Raw genomic sequence first — 22,323 nt, forward strand, 5'->3', positions numbered from 1 at the left:
TATAGAGTTTGAGCACACAAAATTATATTTAAGAGAGATAAACAAATACAAAAGAACGAATAAAATATCTTTAAACTATCTCAATCTTCTAGTTTTAATGGCTTAAAACATGTTGAATTGTAACTTAATAACACAAATATAACATTAAAATAAGTTGTTATCATCAAAACATAGTTAAGAAAATTATCAGGCTAATAGTGATTTTCTCAAAAGAAGCTTCTAAAGGATGAAAATAAGCTAATTGAGGTGGTTGTAAACGATTATTTAGCCCATTATGAAAGAAGAGCTATTAAAAGAAAATTTTTATCTTACCTGTTTGAAAAAATTGATTTTAAGTTTGGATTTGAATTTGTATAACTTTGGATCAAATGTAGTATAAAATTAAATTGAGCTTGTTTCAAATCTATACAAAAATTCAAATTTAAAACTTAAAACATGCACCCAAACACTAAGTTATGTTTAGCAAACAAGTTACAGGGTGAGAGGGTGCTTGAAAATATCTGAAGTAACTTAAATAAATATATTTTTTTAGGAAATACAATTAATGGATAGATATTTTGTAATGTTTGAAAAAAAAATTAAGGCCACTCGTTGTAGTAACCCGAAAAAAATATTATTATTAATCAATTAATTAAATAAATATTATTAAATTAATTAATGAAATAAAAAAAGTAAAGGAATAGTATGGAAAAAAAATTAATTGGAATAAAGATATATATATATATATATGATTAAAGCTTCTTCAGCAAGCTTCATCCCAAATTCAATTTGGGATTTCAAGTCCTACACATCTTCTCTAGCTTTCTCATGCCTCTCATCTCACTTTCTACTTCTTTCTCAGTTTTGTCAGTTTCTCACTGCACGCCTCCTTCTCTCTTTTCTTATCTTCTTGACCAATATTCGGTCGATTAGAAAATCAAAGATGTTGGGTTCCTATCTTCGCCACCGATATTCTTACCAGAGCGGATTTGTCGTGGGAGCGACGTAGGCCACATTCTTGGGAAAAGGTATACTCCCCCTCTTTTTTTAATTTCTCCTTTAATCTTCGACTAAATCAATGATTGAGTACTACCACAGGGTCCTAATCTCGATTGTCGTCATTTTGGCTGGAGCAGATTTTCAATTTGGAGGTCTTAAGCACCACTCCAAAGCGAGAGTGGAATTTAGGGAATTAAGGAAATTGGTTGTTTTAGGGGGTTTAATTGTTAATTGAAATTTATGAGCGTGGGAAATGTTAAAATAATATTTTATTTAGGGTTGATTTGATTAAATTAGGATTATTGAATCAGATTTTGGGTAAGAGCTGCAGGTATCATTTTGGGGTTCTTGCTGGCGGAGTTTTTGGGAATCAGGTAAGGGGGATTAAGTTAAGTCAGGATTTTATTAAACATGAATTTATTAAATTGTTATATATTTATTTATTTATTTACTTAAGAAATTAAAGGTTATTTTGAAAACTAACCGTTCGAAATGGATTTTACAAATTTAGAATATTTGGTATGGTATTTTTGAATAAAATGAATGGTGGAAAACTTGTTTATTTATATGGTTATCTTAAAATGTGGAAAATCGTGTTGCAGATGATTTAATTGGTATGGATTATCATATATCTGGATTTGGAATTTTGAAATACTGAATTGTTTGTGAAATACTAAATTGTTTGAGAAATACTAGTAATGCTTGCGAAAATACTAGAAATGTTTATGAAATGCAGGAGTTTGAAATAACGACTAGTAACCGGGTATTGTTTGATTGGCCAAGGGGCAGGATTATTATTTGACGGTCGATGACCGAGTTTTAATTGATGGCTATATGTCGGATTGTATTTGTGGCCAAGGGCCAGGTTTTTGGAATAACAGGAAATATATGTGAATTGATATTTTAAATGGTGATTTCTATTATCTAACTTGCATGATATGCTTTAGGAACCCTGGGGACCAGTGTATTGTGAGTACGGTACCGTTGCTAGTTAGACCATATGCACCCACACTGTTCTAGATAGAAGTGTATTGGGTCCTAACCGACTACCTGCGTGAGGTTGAAGTAAGGGCGTCGGACCTGCAGCTTTGCTGTGGATGCCTACAAACGTGCTTGCAAAGGATTTTTTTTTTTTTTTTGACTTTGTTTAGGTTGATCACCTAGGCTTAGTCCAGCCTTCGGGATACACAACCCGTGCCATGGGGGAAGTAAATGGCGTGTTTGTCACAGGGATTGCCTTATATGCATATCTATTAATTTATATGAATACGGATAATTAATAAGATAACTTCGAGAGCTTACTGAGAAAGATGAGTGCCCTAATAGAAGTAATGATATTAGAGCAGAGGGAAGCTACTTATGTAGTGACCCAAAGAATTATGGTATTTAAATAATAAAAGAGGGAGAAAAGGAAAATTGTGAAGGGGGTCACAGTAGGTCCTCGTCGACGAACGTGAAGAGTTCGTTGACGAAGTGGCTTATTGGGCTCGTCGACGGGGACATGTGTCTCATCGATCAGAAGATACTGAGAGACTATATTTAGTTCTGAATTTCATCGATGAGGATTAGGTGTTTGTTGACGAACTTCCTTCGTGGCCTTGTCCACGAAGTAACATGTCTCGTCGACAAAGGCTAGTGTGTAAATAGCCCTAATCTGGATTTCAGCGTAGATTTTTCATACCAAACAGTGTTTCTCTCTCTCCTCTTCGATTTTTCCTCTTTCTCTCTAAGATTCTGGGTAGGATTCTTGCCGATTCGACGATCTGAGGCCACCACAATACTCTTGGGAAGGTTCTCTTCAAGTCTACTAGAGTGGATAGTTGGTGGGGCTATCTTGAACTTCATCCCAAATTCAGGGTAAAGTTTTTTATTTAGTTTTTGGCTTTCCTACAGTTGTAGAAAATGTAGTAGTCGAAGAAATACTAATGTTTTGTTCAGGGGGATATTGTTTTTAGAGTGTTGAACGGGGAACCCTGCGAGTGTAAGATTAGACGTTATAGAGGTTTTTTTTCAGGAATCGGGTAAGGAGATAAACTAAGTCAGGATTTTTATGGAAATGTATATATTATTTTACAACATTTAATTTCAAATAAATATGTATATTGTAGAATTATGTTGGGAATAATGCTGTTGATCAAAAATATGAATAATACCTATTTTGTGTGGCATGAGTAAAATTTACCATGGAATATTATGTTTTTACTGCTTTCAAGAAAATGTTATAATGATACAGGATTTTTATATGATATATCGGCGTACGGGCTGAAGTTTTTACATGATATATCGGCGTACAAGGCGAGGGTTTTATGATATGCAAAATCGGCATACGGGCCGAGGATTTTATGATATACAATACCCGCGTACGAGCCATAATTTATAAAATATAAAATGCCGGCGTAAGGGCCGGAGATTTTATGATATGTTATGTAAAATTATATGATGATATTTACTTGACTGTTATTATTATGTAATAGTCATGTATCATTATTTGGAAATATATTATATGTTATCAGAACCTGGTTAGCTTAGTTTAGGCTTTTACGAAGCACGGTACCGTAACTATGTGATCACGATTATGATTATGTTAGTGCTACCGCTTGCCGTACGGGGTAGTGAGAGATTGGCAGTCGATGTGGTTTATTGTAGTGCAGGCATCCCTTTAGTGTACGGACCAAGAGGGGCAGATCCATTGTACTTACAGACTTTTGCTTTTGACTCGGTAGTGGTCAGCCAGCCATTGTCGGGTCCCTCCTTCGGGCCTCACAACCCAGTCATGTGGGGGTAAGACATGACACCAGCCAGCTAACCATCTAGGATGTTTTTCTATGTATAGTTGTATGAGATAATTTATGTATAAGGAAATTTGTATGTTATATCATGTTATGATTATATATGTTTTCCCAGATATGATATAGATAATTTTATCAAGTGTATTTATGTACTATTATATGTATAACATAAAAATACTCATGTTGCCACATATTGATATTAGTTTATTTCCCTTACTGAGAGGTGTCTCAGCCTAAATTATATAAACATTTTAGGAGTCCCAGATAGGAGAGCGGATAAAGCTCCGCAGCGTTAGGATTCAGTTGTTCTACCCTATCTGAAGGGTAAGTCATTTTGCTAGGGTCAGACGGATTTTTGGATGACGACCCTAGGACTTTTTTTGGTTATTTTGGGTTGTGTGTATTCATATGATGGATGTAGTAAACTCTGGTATTATGTTGTTTGGTAATTGATATGTATATGATGTCACATTTCCTGCTACTTAGGTATCAGTACTATATTTCAGGTATACCCTTGGTACCCTTGGGTCCAGGTGGATTATGACTTGCCAGTACTATTATTTGGATACAATTGTTGTGGAAAAAAAATATATGATAAAATAAGCAGGTCGTTACAGTTTGGTATCAGAGCCTAGGTTGTTAGGTTCTGTAGACTTTAGAGTGATGATACCAGAGTATAGGAAAAGGATTTAAGGTTTTATTCTACAGTCTAAAGGCAGGACTTTCATGGCGGTTTCTGTGTTTTTCCTGGGATGACGATTTCAAGAAAACCATAGTAAACTATTGTTGGGTTGTGTTCCTAGGATGTAGGACTGGATTTAGAAATAAGATTAGGATGTCAAGATAGGGAATTATGTTAGGCAAGTAAATTATAAGGATAGGGTCTCTAAATCACATTTATAATTTTTCAGGATGGACCTAGGAGGAGGTAGTGCCCATGTGAGCGGTAGTGATGGAGTAGGGTCCTTGAGTACTAGTGGGACCGATTCTGTTGCAATACTACGCAGCGTGGCTCATCAATTTAAAACTGAAATCGCTAGGAACTCCAGAGAGTAGGGAGGCCCGTCTGCAGGCCATGGGTGCACGATATAGAAGTTTACTGAGATGAATCCTCCGATATTTTTAGGAGGAGTTGATCCCGCAGTTGCCAAAAATTGGATGCAGGAGATTGAGAAAGTCTCGACTGTATTACAGTATTCGGAGGAACAGAGGGTCTTCTTCGCCACCTATAAACTGAAAGGAGTGTGGACTGTTGTGAGACTTTTGGAGCAGTAGAGGACGATGTCGATAGCTATGACATAGGATCGATTTAAAGAATTATTCTTTGACAGATACTTCCCAGCCACTTTCAAGGAAGTCAAAGTGGAAGAGTTCCTAAATCTGAAGCAGGGACAGCAGATGGCCCAGTAGTATGTGGCGCGGTTTATAGAGTTATCTTGCTTCGCTTCGTATATTGTTCCTGATGAGGTAAAGAAGGTGAGATAGTTTGAAAGAGGGTTGAGGCGAGGTATATACAAGCAGGTGGTACTACTGAAGATACAGGACTTTTCTAAGTTAGTTGATAAAGCAGCTTTGGCTGAGGTTAGTGAGCGTATGAATACAGAGGAGCAGGGACAGAAGAAGAGATCTGCACCTTTAGGCTACTAGCAGGGTCCTAAGCAGGGTCAGTGGAGGAGAGGAAACTATGGCAGAGGACACAGGTAGGAGACTAGAGGTCGTGAGGTTCAGGCGGTGTAGAATTTTCCTATCTATCAGACTTGTGGGAGGAGACACTAGGGAGAGTGTCGAGTGAGGAGAGTTGTCTGCATCGCTGTGGTAGACAGGGACATCTGGTGCGAGATTTCCCTACACCACCAGATATCGTTCCTACTCCCAAACTGTACCGGGGAGGCTATCAGGCACCCCATGAAGGCCAGCAGAGGAATATGGCTCCAGTCAGAGTGTCGCTTTGATGTTAGGTGATGTTGAGAAAGCCGACAACGTGGTGACATGTCACGACCTGCTCATTTTTCACATTTTTTTTATCAACATCATAAGATTAATACTACATATCCCACAATCCAGCTCAGCAGGTCACCATCCACCTAGACTTGTGGGTACCAGGGATATAACAAAACATACAGCAGAAGCCTACGCAGCAGAAAGTATAAAATTATATACATCTCATCATAATGTGCCCAATACATACTAGAGTACTACAACCACTAACTCTCAGTATATACATCCCAAAAATAAATCTAGGGACAATTCCCTCAAAAATCTAACTGTCCTTATCAAGACTTACCCTTCGCAGAGGGCAGATAAACAACACTAATTCTACGAGACTTTTCCCGCTCTCCTATCCGGGGCTCCTGAAAAGTTAATGAAATTTAGGGGTGAGACACCTCTCAGTAAGGGAAATAAACTAATACTAGTATGTGGTAACATGAGTAATTCGTGTTCAACATATATCATATATAACACATTTTGTACTGTTTCATCAAATCTGGGAAAACATATATATAAATCAACATGGTAGAACATACTGCATTTTCATAACATATCTCATCTCATATCATAATAATAATATCATAAAACAATCCTGGTAGGTTAGCTGGCTGTCGTCATGTATTACCCCCACATGACTGGGTTGTGTGGCCCGAAGGCAGGACCTGACAGTGGTTGGCCGACCATTGCCAAGTCAATAGTCTAGTCTGTAGGTCCGATGGGTTTACCCAAACTGGTCCGTTCATCAGGGGCGATAACAGCACACTTCTTGAAAATAACCACATTGACCATCCAATCTCACACCACTCCGTACAGCGGAGTTAACACAGATATCATGATCACGAGGACCATGGACACATAGCAACGGTGCCGTGCAAGTGCTAGCCTAAACTAAGCCAACCAGGTTCTGATATCATATACATATACTGAAACCGTGATACATAAATATCTCATATCATTTAATTTCACATTGATCACAACATTTCACAGATATACATGTATCATGAAAATCATCGGCCCGTATGCCGGTATTACACATTTTAACATAGCACGGCTCATACGCCGACAAATCACATAGCACAGCCTATACGCTGGTAAACCACATAGCACGGTCTGTACGCCGGCAAATCACATAGCACAGCCCATACGCTGGCAAACCACATAGCACGGCTCGTATGCCGGCAAACCACATAGCACGACCCGTACGCCAGCAAATCACATCCACATATATATATATGTAAAAACATCTCGGCCTGTACGCCAGTTTTCCATCATAAAAATTCATATCATCCATATTCCCAGAAAAACAGCATTTCACAACATTTTTACTCATGCCACACAGTAGATTTTCCATATATTCAACATACGATCATTTTCACAGTATTTTGCAAATATAAGACATATATATATATATATATATATATATATATATATATATATATATATAATCATATACATTTTCCATAAATCAAATGATAACTATATATATGTAAGCATTTTCCAAAACAGTACTAGCTTAGTTTATCCCCTTACCGGATTCTTGGAAAGCCCCTAATAAAACTGCCCCGCACCTGTAGGGTTCCTAACTCAACATTCTGAAAATGAAAAATCTCAAAATTAAAGTTCAGTATTTCGAAGCATACAATATTTTCCTCAACTGCCAAAAACCCAAATATTGAGTAGAAAGTTTTCACCCAAAAGCATTCAAGTTTAACACCTGAGAGTTTCCCTGACCAATACTCTGAAACTGAAAACCCCCAGTATTAAATTTCAGTATTTTTATGCGCACGACATTTCTTATAACTAGCGCAAGACCAAATATGGCTTAAAAAGCCTTACCTCAACTCTAGGATGATTTCCAACTAGCTTCCACGATCCGCTCCAGCAGATTTGGAGAGAACTCTGCCAAGAGCGTCATGGTGACTTCGGATCATTGATCCAACGTAAAAATAGCCCAAAAACGAGGAGAGAGAGAGAGAGTGAGCCTAAGGGGAGAGAGAGAAGAGAGAGAGATTTTTTAAAAAATGAAATAATTCCTAGATTTTCGTATATATAAAACAGGGGATTTCGTCGACGAGCCCATTCTTCGTCGACGAGTCCTTCACAAATTTCATCGATAAGACCCTGTATTCGTTGACGAAATTCAGGTTGCCTCAGACCCCTCTTGGTATTTTCTCATCGACGAAGCCCTATGTTCGTCGACGAAATCTTTAAAGCCTTCGTCGACGAATCCCCTATATTCGTCAACAAAGCCATGCTGACCTCCTTTCCTTTAGTCCTTCCAAAGTTCAATGTCATCGACGAACGCTTTGTCTACGGCCTCCTTCTGTTTCCAGTCTCCATTTCCCTCTCTTTATTATTTGAATACCATTTTATTCGGGTTGTTACATGACATGTATGGTTAATATGTTTTCATTTAAAGTTATTATATTGTTTGATTCATGAGCCACACATTCGTTCGTGTCTATGGAGTGTATTAGATTATGTGGGCCAGAAACATATTTGTTAGACATCGAACTGTTAGTAACTACACCGACAGGGTCAATAGTGAGGTGTAGTAGAGTGCTTCGAGATTGTCCAGTTGATATTCAGGGAAAAAATTGTCTACTGATTTGATAGTATTGAATATGCATCGGTTCGATGTAATATTCGACATGGATTGGTTGGCAGCCAATTACGCCAGCATAGACTGTCGTTTGAAAGAAGTAATATTTAGACCTCTGGGAAGACCAGAATTCAGGTTTATAGGGTCGCGAGTGCAATCACCACCTCAGTTAGTTTCAGCTATTTAAGCGAGGAGACTGCTCCTAAGTGGTTGTCAGGGATTCGTGGCATTTGTGAAGGAAATTTCAGGGAATGAATTGAAGCTTACTAGTACGCTAGTAGTAAAAGAGTTTACAAATGTTTTTCTAGATAAGTTACTAGGCTTGCCACCTGATCGTGAGGTATTTTCCTATTGATCTACTCTCAGGTACAGCGCCAATCTCTAAAGCACCTTACCGGATGTTGCTAGCAGAGTTGACAAAATTAAAGAATCAGTTGTTAGATTTGCTTGATAAGGGTTTTATACGGTCTAGTGTATCTCCGTGAGAAGCACCAGTATTATTTGTGAAAAAAAAAAAGACGGGTCCATGAGGATGTGTATAGATTATAGGGAAATTAATAAGGTGACAATCAAGAATAAGTATCCTCTACCCCGTATAGATAATTTATTTGACCAGCTCCAGGGGGGTGTATTCTAAGATTGATCTTAGATCAGGTTATCATCAAGTAAGGGTAAGGGCAGAAGATGTCTCGAAGATGGCCTTTAAGACCAGTTATGGGCATTATGAGTTTCTTGTTATGTTGTATGGTTTGACGAATGCTCCTACAATATTTATGGATTTGATTAATAGAATCTTCCACCAATGTTTAGATCGGTTTGTTGTTGTTTTTATTGATGATGTACTAGTCTATTCGAGGAGCTATGAGGAGCATGAGATGCATTTGAGGCAGGTTTTACAGACGCTCAGGGAAAATAAGTTATACGCCAAGTTTAGAAAATATGAATTCTAGCTCGAGAAGGTTGTGTTTTGGGGGCATGTCATTTTAGGGGATGAAATTTCTGTGGATCCTAGTAAAATTGATGCAGTAGTGAATTGGGCTAGACCGAGGAACGTTCAGGAGATCAGGAGTTTCTTGGGGCTAACTGGGTATTACCGTCGTTTTGTTAAGAGATTCTCGTCGTTATTTGGGCCTCTGACACAATTGACTAGGAAAAATACCAGATTTGAATGGGACGACAATTTTCAAGAATTGAAGTAATGGCTTGTCACGGCACCAATGCTAATCATTCCGTTAGGGGTTGAGGGTTATGTTATCTATAGTGATGTGTCCTTGAAGGGACTTTACTATGTATTGATGCAACATGGCAGGATTGTAACGACCTGCTAATTTTTATTTATTTTTTAAATATACATATATATTGAAGTTTACACTACTTTGATACCTTCTAATATAAATCTTTTTATCAACCTAAACAGCGAGAAGCTGAATTCATATATCCACAACCATATATATATATTTATAATACCAGAGTGCTAGGTTATTCTCAAATTACACATACATAACCGAACTAGGCTACACAATAGTACTCCTTTCCCTAAAAAGATTCACCCTACTGACTAGGCAAGTAGCCCCTCTACCTGCGAGCCTGATCTGCTCGCCTGATTAGATCACCTGAAAAATGACAATTCATTGGGACGAGACGACGCTCAGTAAGATGAAATATGCTATTACTAGTGTGTGGCAAGTGAGCTACATGCTTGTAAAATCTGATTTAGGAAAATACCATAAATAACACAACTGAATAAAACCTGTATACTTGATGCAAAATAAATCATGCCTAGGTTGCTTAACGTAAACTGATTTTTCTGAATATTTTATTCATAATACTGCTAATATCTATAGGTATGACTATTTTTTGAAAATTAGATCATACACATATATAATAGCTAAGAAAATTCCCTAGATGGATAACTAAAAGTCATGATTTAACCCCTCATGACAGGGTTGTGCGGCCCGAAGGCAGGACCTAAATTGGCTGGCCGACCAGGGTAAGTCAACTGAACTCCAACAGTTAGATCGGCCCCCTCAACCCATATCTGATGGGGAGCCTCTCCACAACATTGACACGATCGACTTTTGAATACCACATACTATCTGAGTAGTGGTTACACTCTAAACTGAATATAGTTACGGTACCGTGCTCTGCTGGCTGAATATGGTTCATCAGGGTCTGATACTATATATAAATAATTGATATTTCTAAAATACAGCTTTTACCATGATTTTGTAACAACTGAAATAACCATACATTATATAAACTGATCTGAATAAACTATAATAACTGAATATCTGAGGTATCTGCATAATTGAATAACTGAAATATCTGATTAACTGTGATAACTGTATGTTATGGTTCTGAAATTGGTATATCATAATATTCTGAGAATGCTGTGAAATATAGGTTTCTGTACGTATACTGTAAATCATCGTATTCTGAAAACTGTATAAATTCTGTGCTGATCTGATATTAAACTTATGCCACACAACTAAATATCCATGTTATCGGGTTCTGAAAACTATATTTATGATCTGAATAATAATTCGATGAAAACATATAATTTGTACTCAAATCATAATAAGGTTTCCTAGCATAGCATATTTTCTTTACCATATTCTTGTTAAAGTCCCCTACTTTGACTGGTCCTACACCTGCAGGGTTCCCTACATAACACCCTGAAAACAACATTTTTTAGAACAAAATATCACTATTTCTTCGACTACTACACTTTCTACAACTTCTGGAAAGCCAAATATTAGATAAAAGACCTTACCCTGAATTTGGGATGAAATTCAACTCTGTCCCACCAACAATCCACTTCGGCAGACTTAGAGAGAACTTTCCTAAGAGCGTCGTGGTGGCCTCAAATCATCAATCCGGTGACTAATGGAGTCAGAATCGAAGAAAGAAGAGGAAGAAACTGTATAGGAGAGAGAGAGAGAGAGAGAGAGAGAGAGAGAGAGAGAGAGAGAGAGAGAGAGAGAGGATTTTTGTTGTTTTTCTACGTAAAAATCCGAGGTTTTGGGCTATTTATACTATGAGCTTCATCGACGAGCCACGTCACCTCATCAACGAGCTCTTTCCTTCGTCGACGAAATTTAAAGTCGCCTAATATAACGTCTTGGTGTTTTCTCGTCGACGAGCCTAAAACACTATGTCGTTGATGAAACCTGCTACTGCCTTTTATTATTTCCATTTTTCCTCTCTCTTAATTATTTAAATACAATTATTCTTTGGGTCATCACAAGGGTGGTTGCGTATACTTCCAGACAGTTGAAAGAATATGAAAAGAACTACCCTACCCATGATCTTGAATTGACTGCAGTAGTACGTGCATTGAAGAATTGGAGGCATTACCTTTATGGCGAGCGATGTGAAATCTGCTATGACCATAAGAGCCTAAAGTACTTTTTCACTCAAAAAGAATTGAACATGATGCAGAGAAGGTGATTGGAGCTAATTAAAGATTTTGATTGTACTATCAGTTACCACCTAGGAAAAGCAAACATGGTAACTGATGCATTGAGCAGGAAGTCTGTGGGACCAGCACGGGCAATTATGAAGATTCAATATCTGACCATGATGGATCTAGAGAGACTTGGCATAGAGTTGGTTGAGAGTGATTCTCAGGTATGTATTGCCAGTTTAGTGGTACAGCCTACTCTGCAGGAAAGGATTAAAGCTACTCAGAAAGATGATCTAGAATTAGTAGAGGTAATGGTCAAAATACAGAATGGTCAAGGAAAGGAATTCTGTATTACAGATGATGGAGCTTTGCAGTTCCGTTTTAAATTATGCGTTCCTGCTGATGTTGATATCAGGAAGATCATCTTAGAAGAGGCTCACAGATCTTTATACACAGTTCATCCTGACAGTACGAAAATGTATAGGGATCTGCGAGGGTCTTATTGGTGGAGTGATATGAAGAAGGAGATTGCCGAGTGTGTAGCACAATGTTTGACGTGCTAGCAGGTAAAAGCTAAGCACCAGAGGCCAACAGGCCAGTTGCAGCCACTTTTTATCCTAGAGTGAAAATGAGATCATATATCTATGGATTTTGTTTTAGGGCTGCCGTCAGCATTGCATGGCCAGAATGTAATTTGGGTGATAGTAGATCATTTGACTAAGACCGTCCATTTTCTTCCCATCAAGATCAGCTACTCCATTAACAGACTGGCGGAGATTTATATTCAGGAGATAGTCCGTTCTCATGGAGTGCCAGTATTTATAGTGTCAGATCGGGACCCACATTTCACATCACGATTTTGGAGGAGCTTGTAGGAAGCTTTAGAGTCTCAGTTATCTTTTAGCACGACATTCCATCCTCAGTTAGACGGGCAGACTGAGAGGAAAATTAAGATATTAGAAGATATGCTTCGAGCATGCGTGCTGGACTTTGGGGGTAGTTGGACCCAGTATATGCCGCTGGTGGAGTTTGCGTACAATAACAGTCATCAGGCCAATATTGGCATGATACCGTTTGAGGCGCTCTATAGTAGGAGATGTCTTTCTCCTTTATATTCGGATGAGATGGGTGAGTGGCGAGTTGTAGGGCCAGAGTTAGCACAGTAAGCATATGATAAGGTTCGACTCATCAGAGATAGAATCAGTGCAGTTTAGAGCCGACAGAAGAGTTATGCCGGATATCGGTGACCATGTGTTTTTGAAAATAACTTCGTTAAAAGAGGTTATGAGATTTGGAAGGAAAGACAAGCTTAGCCTTAGGTTTATTGGTCCGTTCAAGATTCTAGAGAAAGTAGAGCTGGTTGCCTAGAGGTTAGCTTTACCACCTGAGTTGTCCAAGATACACGACGTATTCCACATTTTTATGTTGAGGAAATACGTCCTAGACCCTTCTCATGTAATCCATTATGGTGAATTAGAACTCAGTGATTCGCTAGTCTATGAGGAAATACTAGTACAGATTCTGGACAAGAAAGAGTAGGAATTACGTAATAAGAAGATTCCTTTAGTGACAGTCTTGTGGAGGAATCACGCAATAGAAGAAGCTTCTTGGGAACTCGAGGAACATATAAGACATAAATACCAGCAATTATTCCATCGGGTTCAGTCATAATCTTGTAAAGTATAAGTAATTATATAATATTTCTTTTGCAGGTTATCGTTTAATTAGTGAGTAGTATTTTGGTTTTGGGAGAATTTTATTTTGTATATATAATCTCCCAGAACTTTGAATGTAACCACGTTATTCTTCAATTATAAGTGAGGGTAAGTAATAAAATAAGTAGACTATTTTTTTTAGGGGATGATGAATCGTATGGATAACAAATTTCGAGGGCGAAATTTTTATAAAGAGGAGAGAATGTAATGACCCAAAGAATTATGATATTTAAATAATAAAAGAGGGAGAGAAAAAAAATTGTAATGGGGGTCACAGCAGGTCCTCGTCGACGAATGTGAAGAGTTCGTCGACGAAGTGGCTTATTGAGTTCGTCGACGGGGACATGTGCCACTTTAATAACCAACTATTTTTTCACATTTTTATTTATTTATAGTTTTTTGAATATGCAAAATACTTTTATTACTGCCTCATTACTTTTGTATAATTACTAAAAACACCCGTAATGAAATTAAAATAATATTTTTTTCAGTTTTTTTTTTTTTTAAATTTGTTTTTGAAAAATTCTGGTGAAAACTGAAAAAGAAGCTGTTGGTCTTAGAAAAGAGGGCGAACCGCAAACGCCCTTCATAGCTGTAACTGAAGAGAGAGAACCTCCGGCGCCTCCATCTCCTTCACGCGAGCAGACAAGCGACGACTGGGGGACTTCTACTGTTCCTCAATCTCCGGAATTCGCCAAGAATCTGAAAGCCCACGTTTTGTGGCTGTAAGTCTTCCGCTTTCTGATAAAAACCCTAATAACTGTTAGTTTGCTAGCGGATTTCTGCCATGGCCCGGGTATACCGTTATGGGGATCGGGCATGGGAAGGTTTGAGGAATTATGGGTATTGGCGCATTGGGTATCTGGGGTTGTTTCTTCCCTTGGCCGTGTGAGTTCCTGCTGGACTGCTACCACTTATGCTGCGTTTGGGAGCATGGATTTCGAGTTTTTTTGGATTTGGATTTGAATTGATTTGGATAAAAATCTAATATAATTGTGTGTTACATTTTGTCCAAATTCACACAAATTAAAATCCAAGGCCTCTCCCAAGCATAAGGTTATGGTTTTTGGGTGATAGGGACTGGGGATTGGGAAGGTTTAAGGAATTAGGGGTACCAATGAATATGATTGATTTTATGACTCGTGTTGCTGTGTATAGGAAGCTGCTTATGCTGTAATCCAGGTGATGAGGATTATGAGTATGGTAATATGTAGTTGTGTACAAATGAATGGGATTATTCACTGCTACGGCCCAAATATTGTTCTGAGCTGTTTGTTGAATTTAATTAAATATCAAACTATTTCACAACTAAATTAAGGTAAATTTTAATTTATATGGCACATAATTATGGTGCACAATTTGGTAAATTTCGGTTTTATTTGTACATGGATATTAATATAGTAATATAATTCAGAATGGAAGACAACAAATGAGAAAATTGATTTCAGTTTTTCAACTTAGTTTTCATGAAATTTCAATACATTAATTTTTCAACACATTTGCTTGTATTTTTGGCAGGTTACTTGAAAGTTGAAGGCAAAACCCCTAATTTGAGAGATAAATTTACGGAGATAAGGAAAGTGGGAGAATACCAGCACACTTGGAGAGGATCAAGAGGTAAACCACTTTTTCTTTATCTCATAAATTTTAGTAATGTTTTATTTTGAGTATAGTTTATATGTGCTATTTTATTTTATTTTATTTTTTTGCTGATGATGTTGATAAATGATAAGTTATAAAATATGCATTTTTGGGATAATACATTATATTGAATGAAATGTGTTAAAAAAGATGATACAATTTTTGACAGGGACATGTTATATGTGTGCCATTTTTTTTTGGTTATTGTTGATGTTGACATATAATTATTTATAAAATATGATGGTGATATTTACCATTTTGAAAAGGATATGAATAGATGAATTTATGGTAAACAAATGCTTTTAAAAACTGATTTTTTATGAAAAATTTATAGTGAATACTTTTAAAAAAATTTAAATAAATGAAGAAAAAATCACTTTATTCATTATGTTTAGGATTGCCCCAATGATCAATGATCTAGGATCCACCACTAAGCATACACACATTTTTGTGAACTTTGTGTGATCTACACTCTTGTTTAACAATGAGATAAAAAATCATTGTATTAACAAACCTTTTTCTTTGAGAATATGAAAGTTTGTGCGACACTGTTTTGATGATAAATCATTGAAGCAATGTTCTGGTGATAAATTGGCTCAAGGGTGATCTAAACCCTTGTTTAAGGAAAACAGTGTGATTCTAGGTTTGGAGAGGTTAGGTTGCAAGAATAAAGATGTGCTTTAGGAGCGGGTATGCAACAATCGTGTAGAGTATATTCTTATTGATTTTATTTATTTAAAATAAAAAAATTAGAAAAAAAAGAGAATCAGAGAATATAGTTCTCTAGTACATGTACCTTCGCTAGTGCAAAATTATACATGTATATATGTACTGGCGAAAATCTTAGTGACCAATGATATTTTTATCCACTAGCCATTGGCTCCCCCTCCCCCCAAAGATGTTTTGTGCATGAAACCATATTGCAAAAATCCATTGCTTTATGCCCCCTCAAGGCCTCTCTCTCCCTCACAAAATTTTTCCTCTCTCTCAACATTGACTCTCTCCCTTTCCTGCCCCTCTGGTCTGAATGGTAGTCTCCATCAAGCCCAGATCTAGCCCCGGTGAGCTCAGATTCGAAGTATTGAAAGTTCTGATAGTATTCGTCGAGTTTTTTCAGACAAGACGACTGGTCTGTTGTCTTTTCCAACTGTCTCTTCTCTTTTCGACTGGACAATGGGGCATTCATTGAGAGAGCCTTTTGCGCCAATCTGCACTGTCAAGCTCAGATCTAAAGCTCCAAAAACGCCAACTAGACAACTGATCGATTGTCCCTCCTTGACTGTTCCTCTTTTTGACGAGACATCTGAGCTGACTTTGTTCCGTGTTGCTGCATCCATTACCATCACACTTCAGTTAGCATTCCTCTGCATCTGCCTCTTAACTCCCTAACCAGATCCGTTGCACAATCCATCTTGTTTACGTTCATAGGCTCTTGGTGAGATAGGCCTTTGGGCTCTAACACACATAATTGCAGTCCATCGCCATTGTTTGCCTTTGGTGATATTTTCTCTATCACTCAATTTCTGTTTTAATGTGTGTGCGTGGATCCTGGACTAAGCTCCAGGGCCTGTGTTTTTGGACAATTTGAAAGTGGATGCAGGTTAGAAAAGGAGTAGATTACGTAGATTTAGCGCTTAGGTTTCTAGTTTCCATGCTTTGAATGTGTATAATAATTTGCATCAACCACTTATTGACAAAAAAAGACATCCTATTTATATATATTCCCAATAATAATTGACTTTCCTTTTGTTTCCTAGTTAAGAACATGCAAAGTCTTGCTTTTCAGCCTATGCAGTAATCTTTTCACTTTGTTTTTGTTTTGTTTTGTTTTGTTTTTTTTTTTTCGAAAACAAAATTTATGCACAAGATTCTTGTCTAGTCTTCATTACAGGGCTACAATATTTTATTTGCTAAATCTTATCTCTCTTTAGCTAGCAGATAGTTGTCCTCAGCCTGTGTAGCACTAAATGCTCGAAATATCCCTGCACACAGCCGGTCCCAAGCTTGGATAAAGAAGGGGGACTGCGTTAGGTAGCTGACGACCAGTGTAAAATTTGTCAGATCTTATGATATGAATCCTTACCCAATGTTCACTGAATCGTCTCGTGCAAGTGATGTGGTTGCACTCATATCACCTGAGCATAGCAAAAAATGGACAAGAATGGGCTAGGCTAGGCCATTATAGGCGAGGAAGGTTAAGGTTAGTACAAGAAACTAGGGTTTGGTAGCAACTTGGAACATAGGGACACGTATAGGAAAAAGCATGAAGCTAGTTGATACAATGATTAGAAGAAAAACTAACTTAATTTGCCTCCAAGAGACTAAGGGGGTAGAGGAGAAAGCTAGTGAAATGGGAAAATCAAGATTTAAACTTTGGTACACTGGAAAATAAAAAAATATAAATGGGGTGGCAATCATTGTAGACAAAAACCTAAAGGATAATGTGGTAGATGTTGAAAGAATAGGGGACGGGATCATAAAAATCAAGGTAGCTCTAGGCTTAGAGATAGTAAATGTTATTAGTGCATATTCTCCCCAATTAGGTTTGATAGAAAAAACTTAAAAAATAATTTTGAGAAGATATGAATAGTATTATACAAGGTGTACCCGGATTTGAAAAAATATTCATAGAAGTTGATTTGAATGGACAAATTGGAAAAGATAATATAGGTTATGAGAGGATATATAGAGGACATGGATATGGAGTTAAAAGTGAGCCCAGTGATATGATCCTAGATTTTTCCATGTCATACGAGCTTGTATACTTGTTTTAAGAAAAGAGAAAAACACTTAATAACTTGAGTGAACAAAATAAAAGCCAAATAGATTTTTTCTTAAATAGGAGGGTGATTGTTTAGCTTGAAAGAGTTATAAAGTTATCCTAGGAAAAGCTTGACTACATAACATAAAGTCCTAGTACTCGATATTTGTACTAAGACTAGAGGAGAAAGGGCAACATAAATCGTTGAAAAAAAAAAAAAACAAAACCGAAGTAAGATATCCAAGTAGTAATAACTATTGTGGAATTAAACTTATGAATCATATCATGAAACTGTGGGAAAAGGTAATTGAATAAAGAGTGTAAGGTTGGAAGCGATGGTTTCATAGAATGAATTTGGTTTTATGCTTGGGAGCTCGACAACAAAAGCTGTTTATTTTCTAAGAAGATTAATGGAAAAGTTTAAGGAAAAGAAGAGGGACTTGTATATGGTTTTTATTGATTTAGCATATGATAGAGTAACGACTACTGTTAGGACTACAGGAGGTGAGTTGAGAGAATTTCCAATTACAATAGCTGTTCATCAAGGTTCTATGTTGAGTTCCTATTTGTTTGCTTTAGTAATTGATGAACTCAATAGGAATATCCAAAACTAGATCCCATGATGTATGTTGTTTGCAGATAATAATGTTTTGATTGTCAAAAATAGGACTAGGGTGGAATCTAAGTTAGAACTTTAGAGAACAACTTTAGAGTCTAGAGATTTTAGGATAAGTTGAAATAAGACATAATATATGAAATGTAATTTCAGCCATGTAAGGAGGAATATTGAAGATAAGAATAAACTTGATAATCAAGAAATAAACAGCACTAGTAGTTCTCAATATCTTGGATATATTATGCAAGTAGAAGGAGAAATTGAAGATGATGTAGTTCATATAGTTAAAACAAGGTTGGTAAAATAGAGGAGTGCTTCAAGTATGTTATGTGATCGTAGAATACCATTAAAACTAAAATGAAAGTTTTATAGAATGGTCTTACGACCAGCCATGCTGTATGGATCAGAATATTAAGTAACTAAGAAACAACATATTCAAAATGTAAATGTTTTCGAAATGCAAATGTTAAGGTGGATGAGTCGTGCAACATTAAAAGATAAATTAAGGAAAAATCATATTTGCAATAAATTAGGCATAACACCGATAGAATATACGATAAGGGAGGGGCGCCTTAGGTGGTTTGGGCATTTGAAATGCAGGTCAGGTAGTGCACTAGCAAGGAGAAGTGAACTAGTTATTGTTAATGGTACTAGAAGAGGTAGGTGTAGACATAAAATAACTTGGAATTAGGTAGTGAGGAGGGATTTAACTACTCTTAAATTAGTAGAGGAAAAATGCCCTCGATCGTGTGAACCTGCGGCAAGGATTCATATAGCCAATCCCACTTAGTGGGACTTAAGGCCTGTAGTTGTTGTTGATGTTGTTGTTTTTCTCTCACTTCTTTATCTCTATAGATGACCTGGAGGTGCCTGTCCTATTATCATAGGAATACAACAATAGTTGCAGACATAACAATTGCCCTGGTCATTTTGAGAACATTACAAGCCACAGCCATCGCGACCATCAGCTTTCACAGGTCATCATCCTACCTGCTTGTGTTTTTCTTCTTTAGCAGTCTAGAACTCTGATCTCCGAAGGAAATTAAACAATATAGATCTAAACATTCTGAATATTGGGCAACAATTTCATAGCTCAAGAAATTGCGTGCAGAGATTCATCCATAGTTTGCTAGCTACCTCGACTGACTTGCTCGTCTGCTTTTAAATATGCATTCAACTGAATACCTGTTTGACTAATTTTCCACAGGTTATTTGCATTTTTATTTGTTGGTGTGCTTTATTTATGATCTTCAGAGTTCTATTTGTTGTTTCCTGTCATGATATCTTAAGTGGTTCCAAATTTTATTTATTTTTATTGTTGGCTTGGGTTAATTTGCTTGTAGTATGTATAATTGATGCCAATTGATTTTCATTCCAGAACTATTAGTCTTGTTGAGACATGTTCAGCTTTAGGAAATGAATCACCATTTATATAAAAAGTTGGTGTAACTTGTGAGATAGCTGCAGTGACTATTGTGTCCATGCATATGCAAATCATTTTGTCTGACTGCTTTGATTGGTATTGACTGGTTGGGCTCACTGGAGCAGGGAGATGTAGGAGAAACACCCTAAAGTTTTCAGTACAACCCAATTTTTAAAAAATTTCATCTTTTGTAGGCTGATAATTCTTGAAAAAGTAAGGAAAATGATTTTAGAGACATAAATAAGCTCAAGTATTACTCTTAAACAGTAATCCCAATTTCCTAAAATTCAAAAAGTGTTATCTTAATGAAAATATCATTAATAATTTGGATTTATAAAATTGAGGTTAGAGTGTTAGAATTCCCTTTTTTCTTTGATAGAGTTGTGTTATAGTTTGTTAATTATGGCTGGCATAAAAGGTTAGGAATCCAATTAGAAGGTTACAAAAGTTTTTGTATACTTTTGTAAGGTTGACTCAGCAGTTAATGACTTCCCATTAGCTTAGAAGAGTTTTTCTGTTCTATGTTGGGTGCATAAATCATTTCTTTTGTTTTTGGGGCATTTGGGGGCGCGCGCCGGGGGGGGGGGGGGAGCTCGTGTTTTTTTGTATTGTTATAAATATAGATGTTACATTTCCAAAAATGCTATGATTTCTTAATAAAAAATGAAACAAAATCATGAATTAAAAAAAAAAAAAAACATTTCTGCAATTTTTGCCATGCTTACATATTGGGTCACATGGTTTTGATGGTAAAAAGCTTAGATTTGTTGGATGTTCATAAGCATGCTGCATCCTATTCGGCGTGTGTGGGAACTCATTGGATTTTGTTACTCAGTGGCTTGGCAGTGTAGGAGAAGTATGGGAAAATAGGGGGAACTAATTTAGGATATAGTTTTTGGGAGAAATTGGGGAATAGGTTAAATTAGGGATTGAAATATGATTTGGAGGCTGTTAGTGAGAGTTAATAGAGGTAAGAAGACAGAATCAAGGATGTGTATGATGAAACTGCAAGTCTACAACTAGCCCCAAGAGTGAACTGTTGATAAGAGACTGAAAAAATTCCAGTTAAAATGTCTTTTGCCTTCATTGAAGTCAAATGTCATTTTTCCCCCAGTTGGTTTTTGTTGAATGGATTTCTGTGCGTCATAGACATAGTACTGCAGTCTACTTTTGCCAATTTATTATCAATAGTTTAAGGGATATGCCCTGGTTGATCTTATGTGGTGCATTTCATGATTGAAAACAACTTTTGTTGCAGTCCAGCGCGAGAATATGTCATATGCTGCACTTGATGGCTGGAGCCTATATAAAATTTGCCATGAGCAAATCATTTTCATGAAATTACTCTGCATAATTTTGCATCTTTTGAGATTGGGTGTGTGGAGTTCTTTGCTTTGGAATCTTGCTGATGCCAAACTCAGATAGTATTTAGTGCAGCTGTAAACATATTAATTTCAGCCATCTTCAATGTTCTTACATAGTTTAAAAACACATGTTTTTTATTTGTACAAAAACCTAAACTTTTTAGGATTCGATGCAGCGAGATCCATTGGAGACGAGCATCCTCCAGCATGGTTTTGGGAGAAAACACCCTCCAGAAAACCCACTATGATATTCTTTCAGTGAAAGAAGATGCAAGCTACGAAGAAATCCGTTCAAGCTACAGATCTGCCATCCTAAACTTCCATCCAGATAAATTGCAAAAGACATCCGAGATGCCAAACCACAATGGTGAGGTAGGAGATAGATTCTTGCAGGTACAGAAGGCTTGGGAAGTCCTGAGCAATTCAAAGACACGTGCAGCTTATGACAGCGAGCTGCAGGCTGTGCAATGGGATGCAGAAGCCGCAGAAGACATGAGCTTGGAGGATATGACGGTTGAAGATGACGGAGAAGTTTTGGAGCTGTTTCGGCAGTGCCGGTGCGGTGATTATTTCTCAGTTGATTCTTTGGAGTTGGGGAAGATTGGATGTGTGGTGTTGAGGGGTGGGAGTGGGATTTCATTAGAGACAGTAGATGGTTTGCCAGCGTCAGTTCTTCTTCTTTGCGGGTCTTGTTCTTTGAAAGTACGTCTCTTGATAAATGCTGGCGTTAGCATGTCAACCGAAGTTGATCTGTAATTTATGCTGAAACTTGCAATTTTGGTTGTGATAACCTTATAATTGCAAAATAGTGTTTTGCCTCTTCTCTGCCCTAAGCCGAAATTAGTTTCTTCGTGGGGCATTGTTTATGAAGTCTAAGAGATGTTAAAAGAGTATTATCATTTTCTACTTTTTTTTAATTTTTCTTTTTTGATAGGAAAAATTATATTCTTCTTGAAAAATAAATTTACTGACAATATTTTTAGATAATAATTATTATTATTTTTATAATCAAATTGACAGTCATTTAGATATAATGATA

General features: G+C 36.9%; 1 protein-coding gene across 2 annotated transcripts; it reads left to right on the forward strand.

The window, feature by feature from the left end:
* Positions 1 to 14,016: 14,016 nt before the first annotated feature.
* LOC131159233 (uncharacterized) lies at positions 14,017 to 22,177 on the forward strand. Of its 2 annotated transcripts, none has more exons than XM_058113971.1 (3): positions 14,017 to 14,204; positions 14,998 to 15,096; positions 21,449 to 22,177. In XM_058113971.1, exon 3 carries the CDS (start codon positions 21,492 to 21,494, stop codon positions 22,038 to 22,040), a length of 549 nt encoding a protein of 182 aa, XP_057969954.1. In that variant the 5' UTR covers positions 14,017 to 14,204; positions 14,998 to 15,096; positions 21,449 to 21,491; the 3' UTR covers positions 22,041 to 22,177. The 2 variants fall into 2 exon arrangements, with proteins under 2 accessions (XP_057969954.1, XP_057969953.1); XM_058113970.1 differs by having other exon boundaries at positions 21,461 to 22,177.
* Positions 22,178 to 22,323: the final 146 nt, after the last annotated feature.

Source organism: Malania oleifera, chromosome 7 (assembly GCF_029873635.1).
Source record: "Malania oleifera isolate guangnan ecotype guangnan chromosome 7, ASM2987363v1, whole genome shotgun sequence".
In the NCBI taxonomy this organism is placed as follows: Eukaryota; Viridiplantae; Streptophyta; class Magnoliopsida; order Santalales; family Ximeniaceae; genus Malania; species Malania oleifera.

What these genes read in the sequence shown, in the direction of transcription:
- LOC131159233 (XM_058113971.1), top strand. Translation starts at nt 21,492, where the DNA reads ATGGTTTTGGGAGAAAACACCCTCCAGAAAACCCACTATGATATTCTT.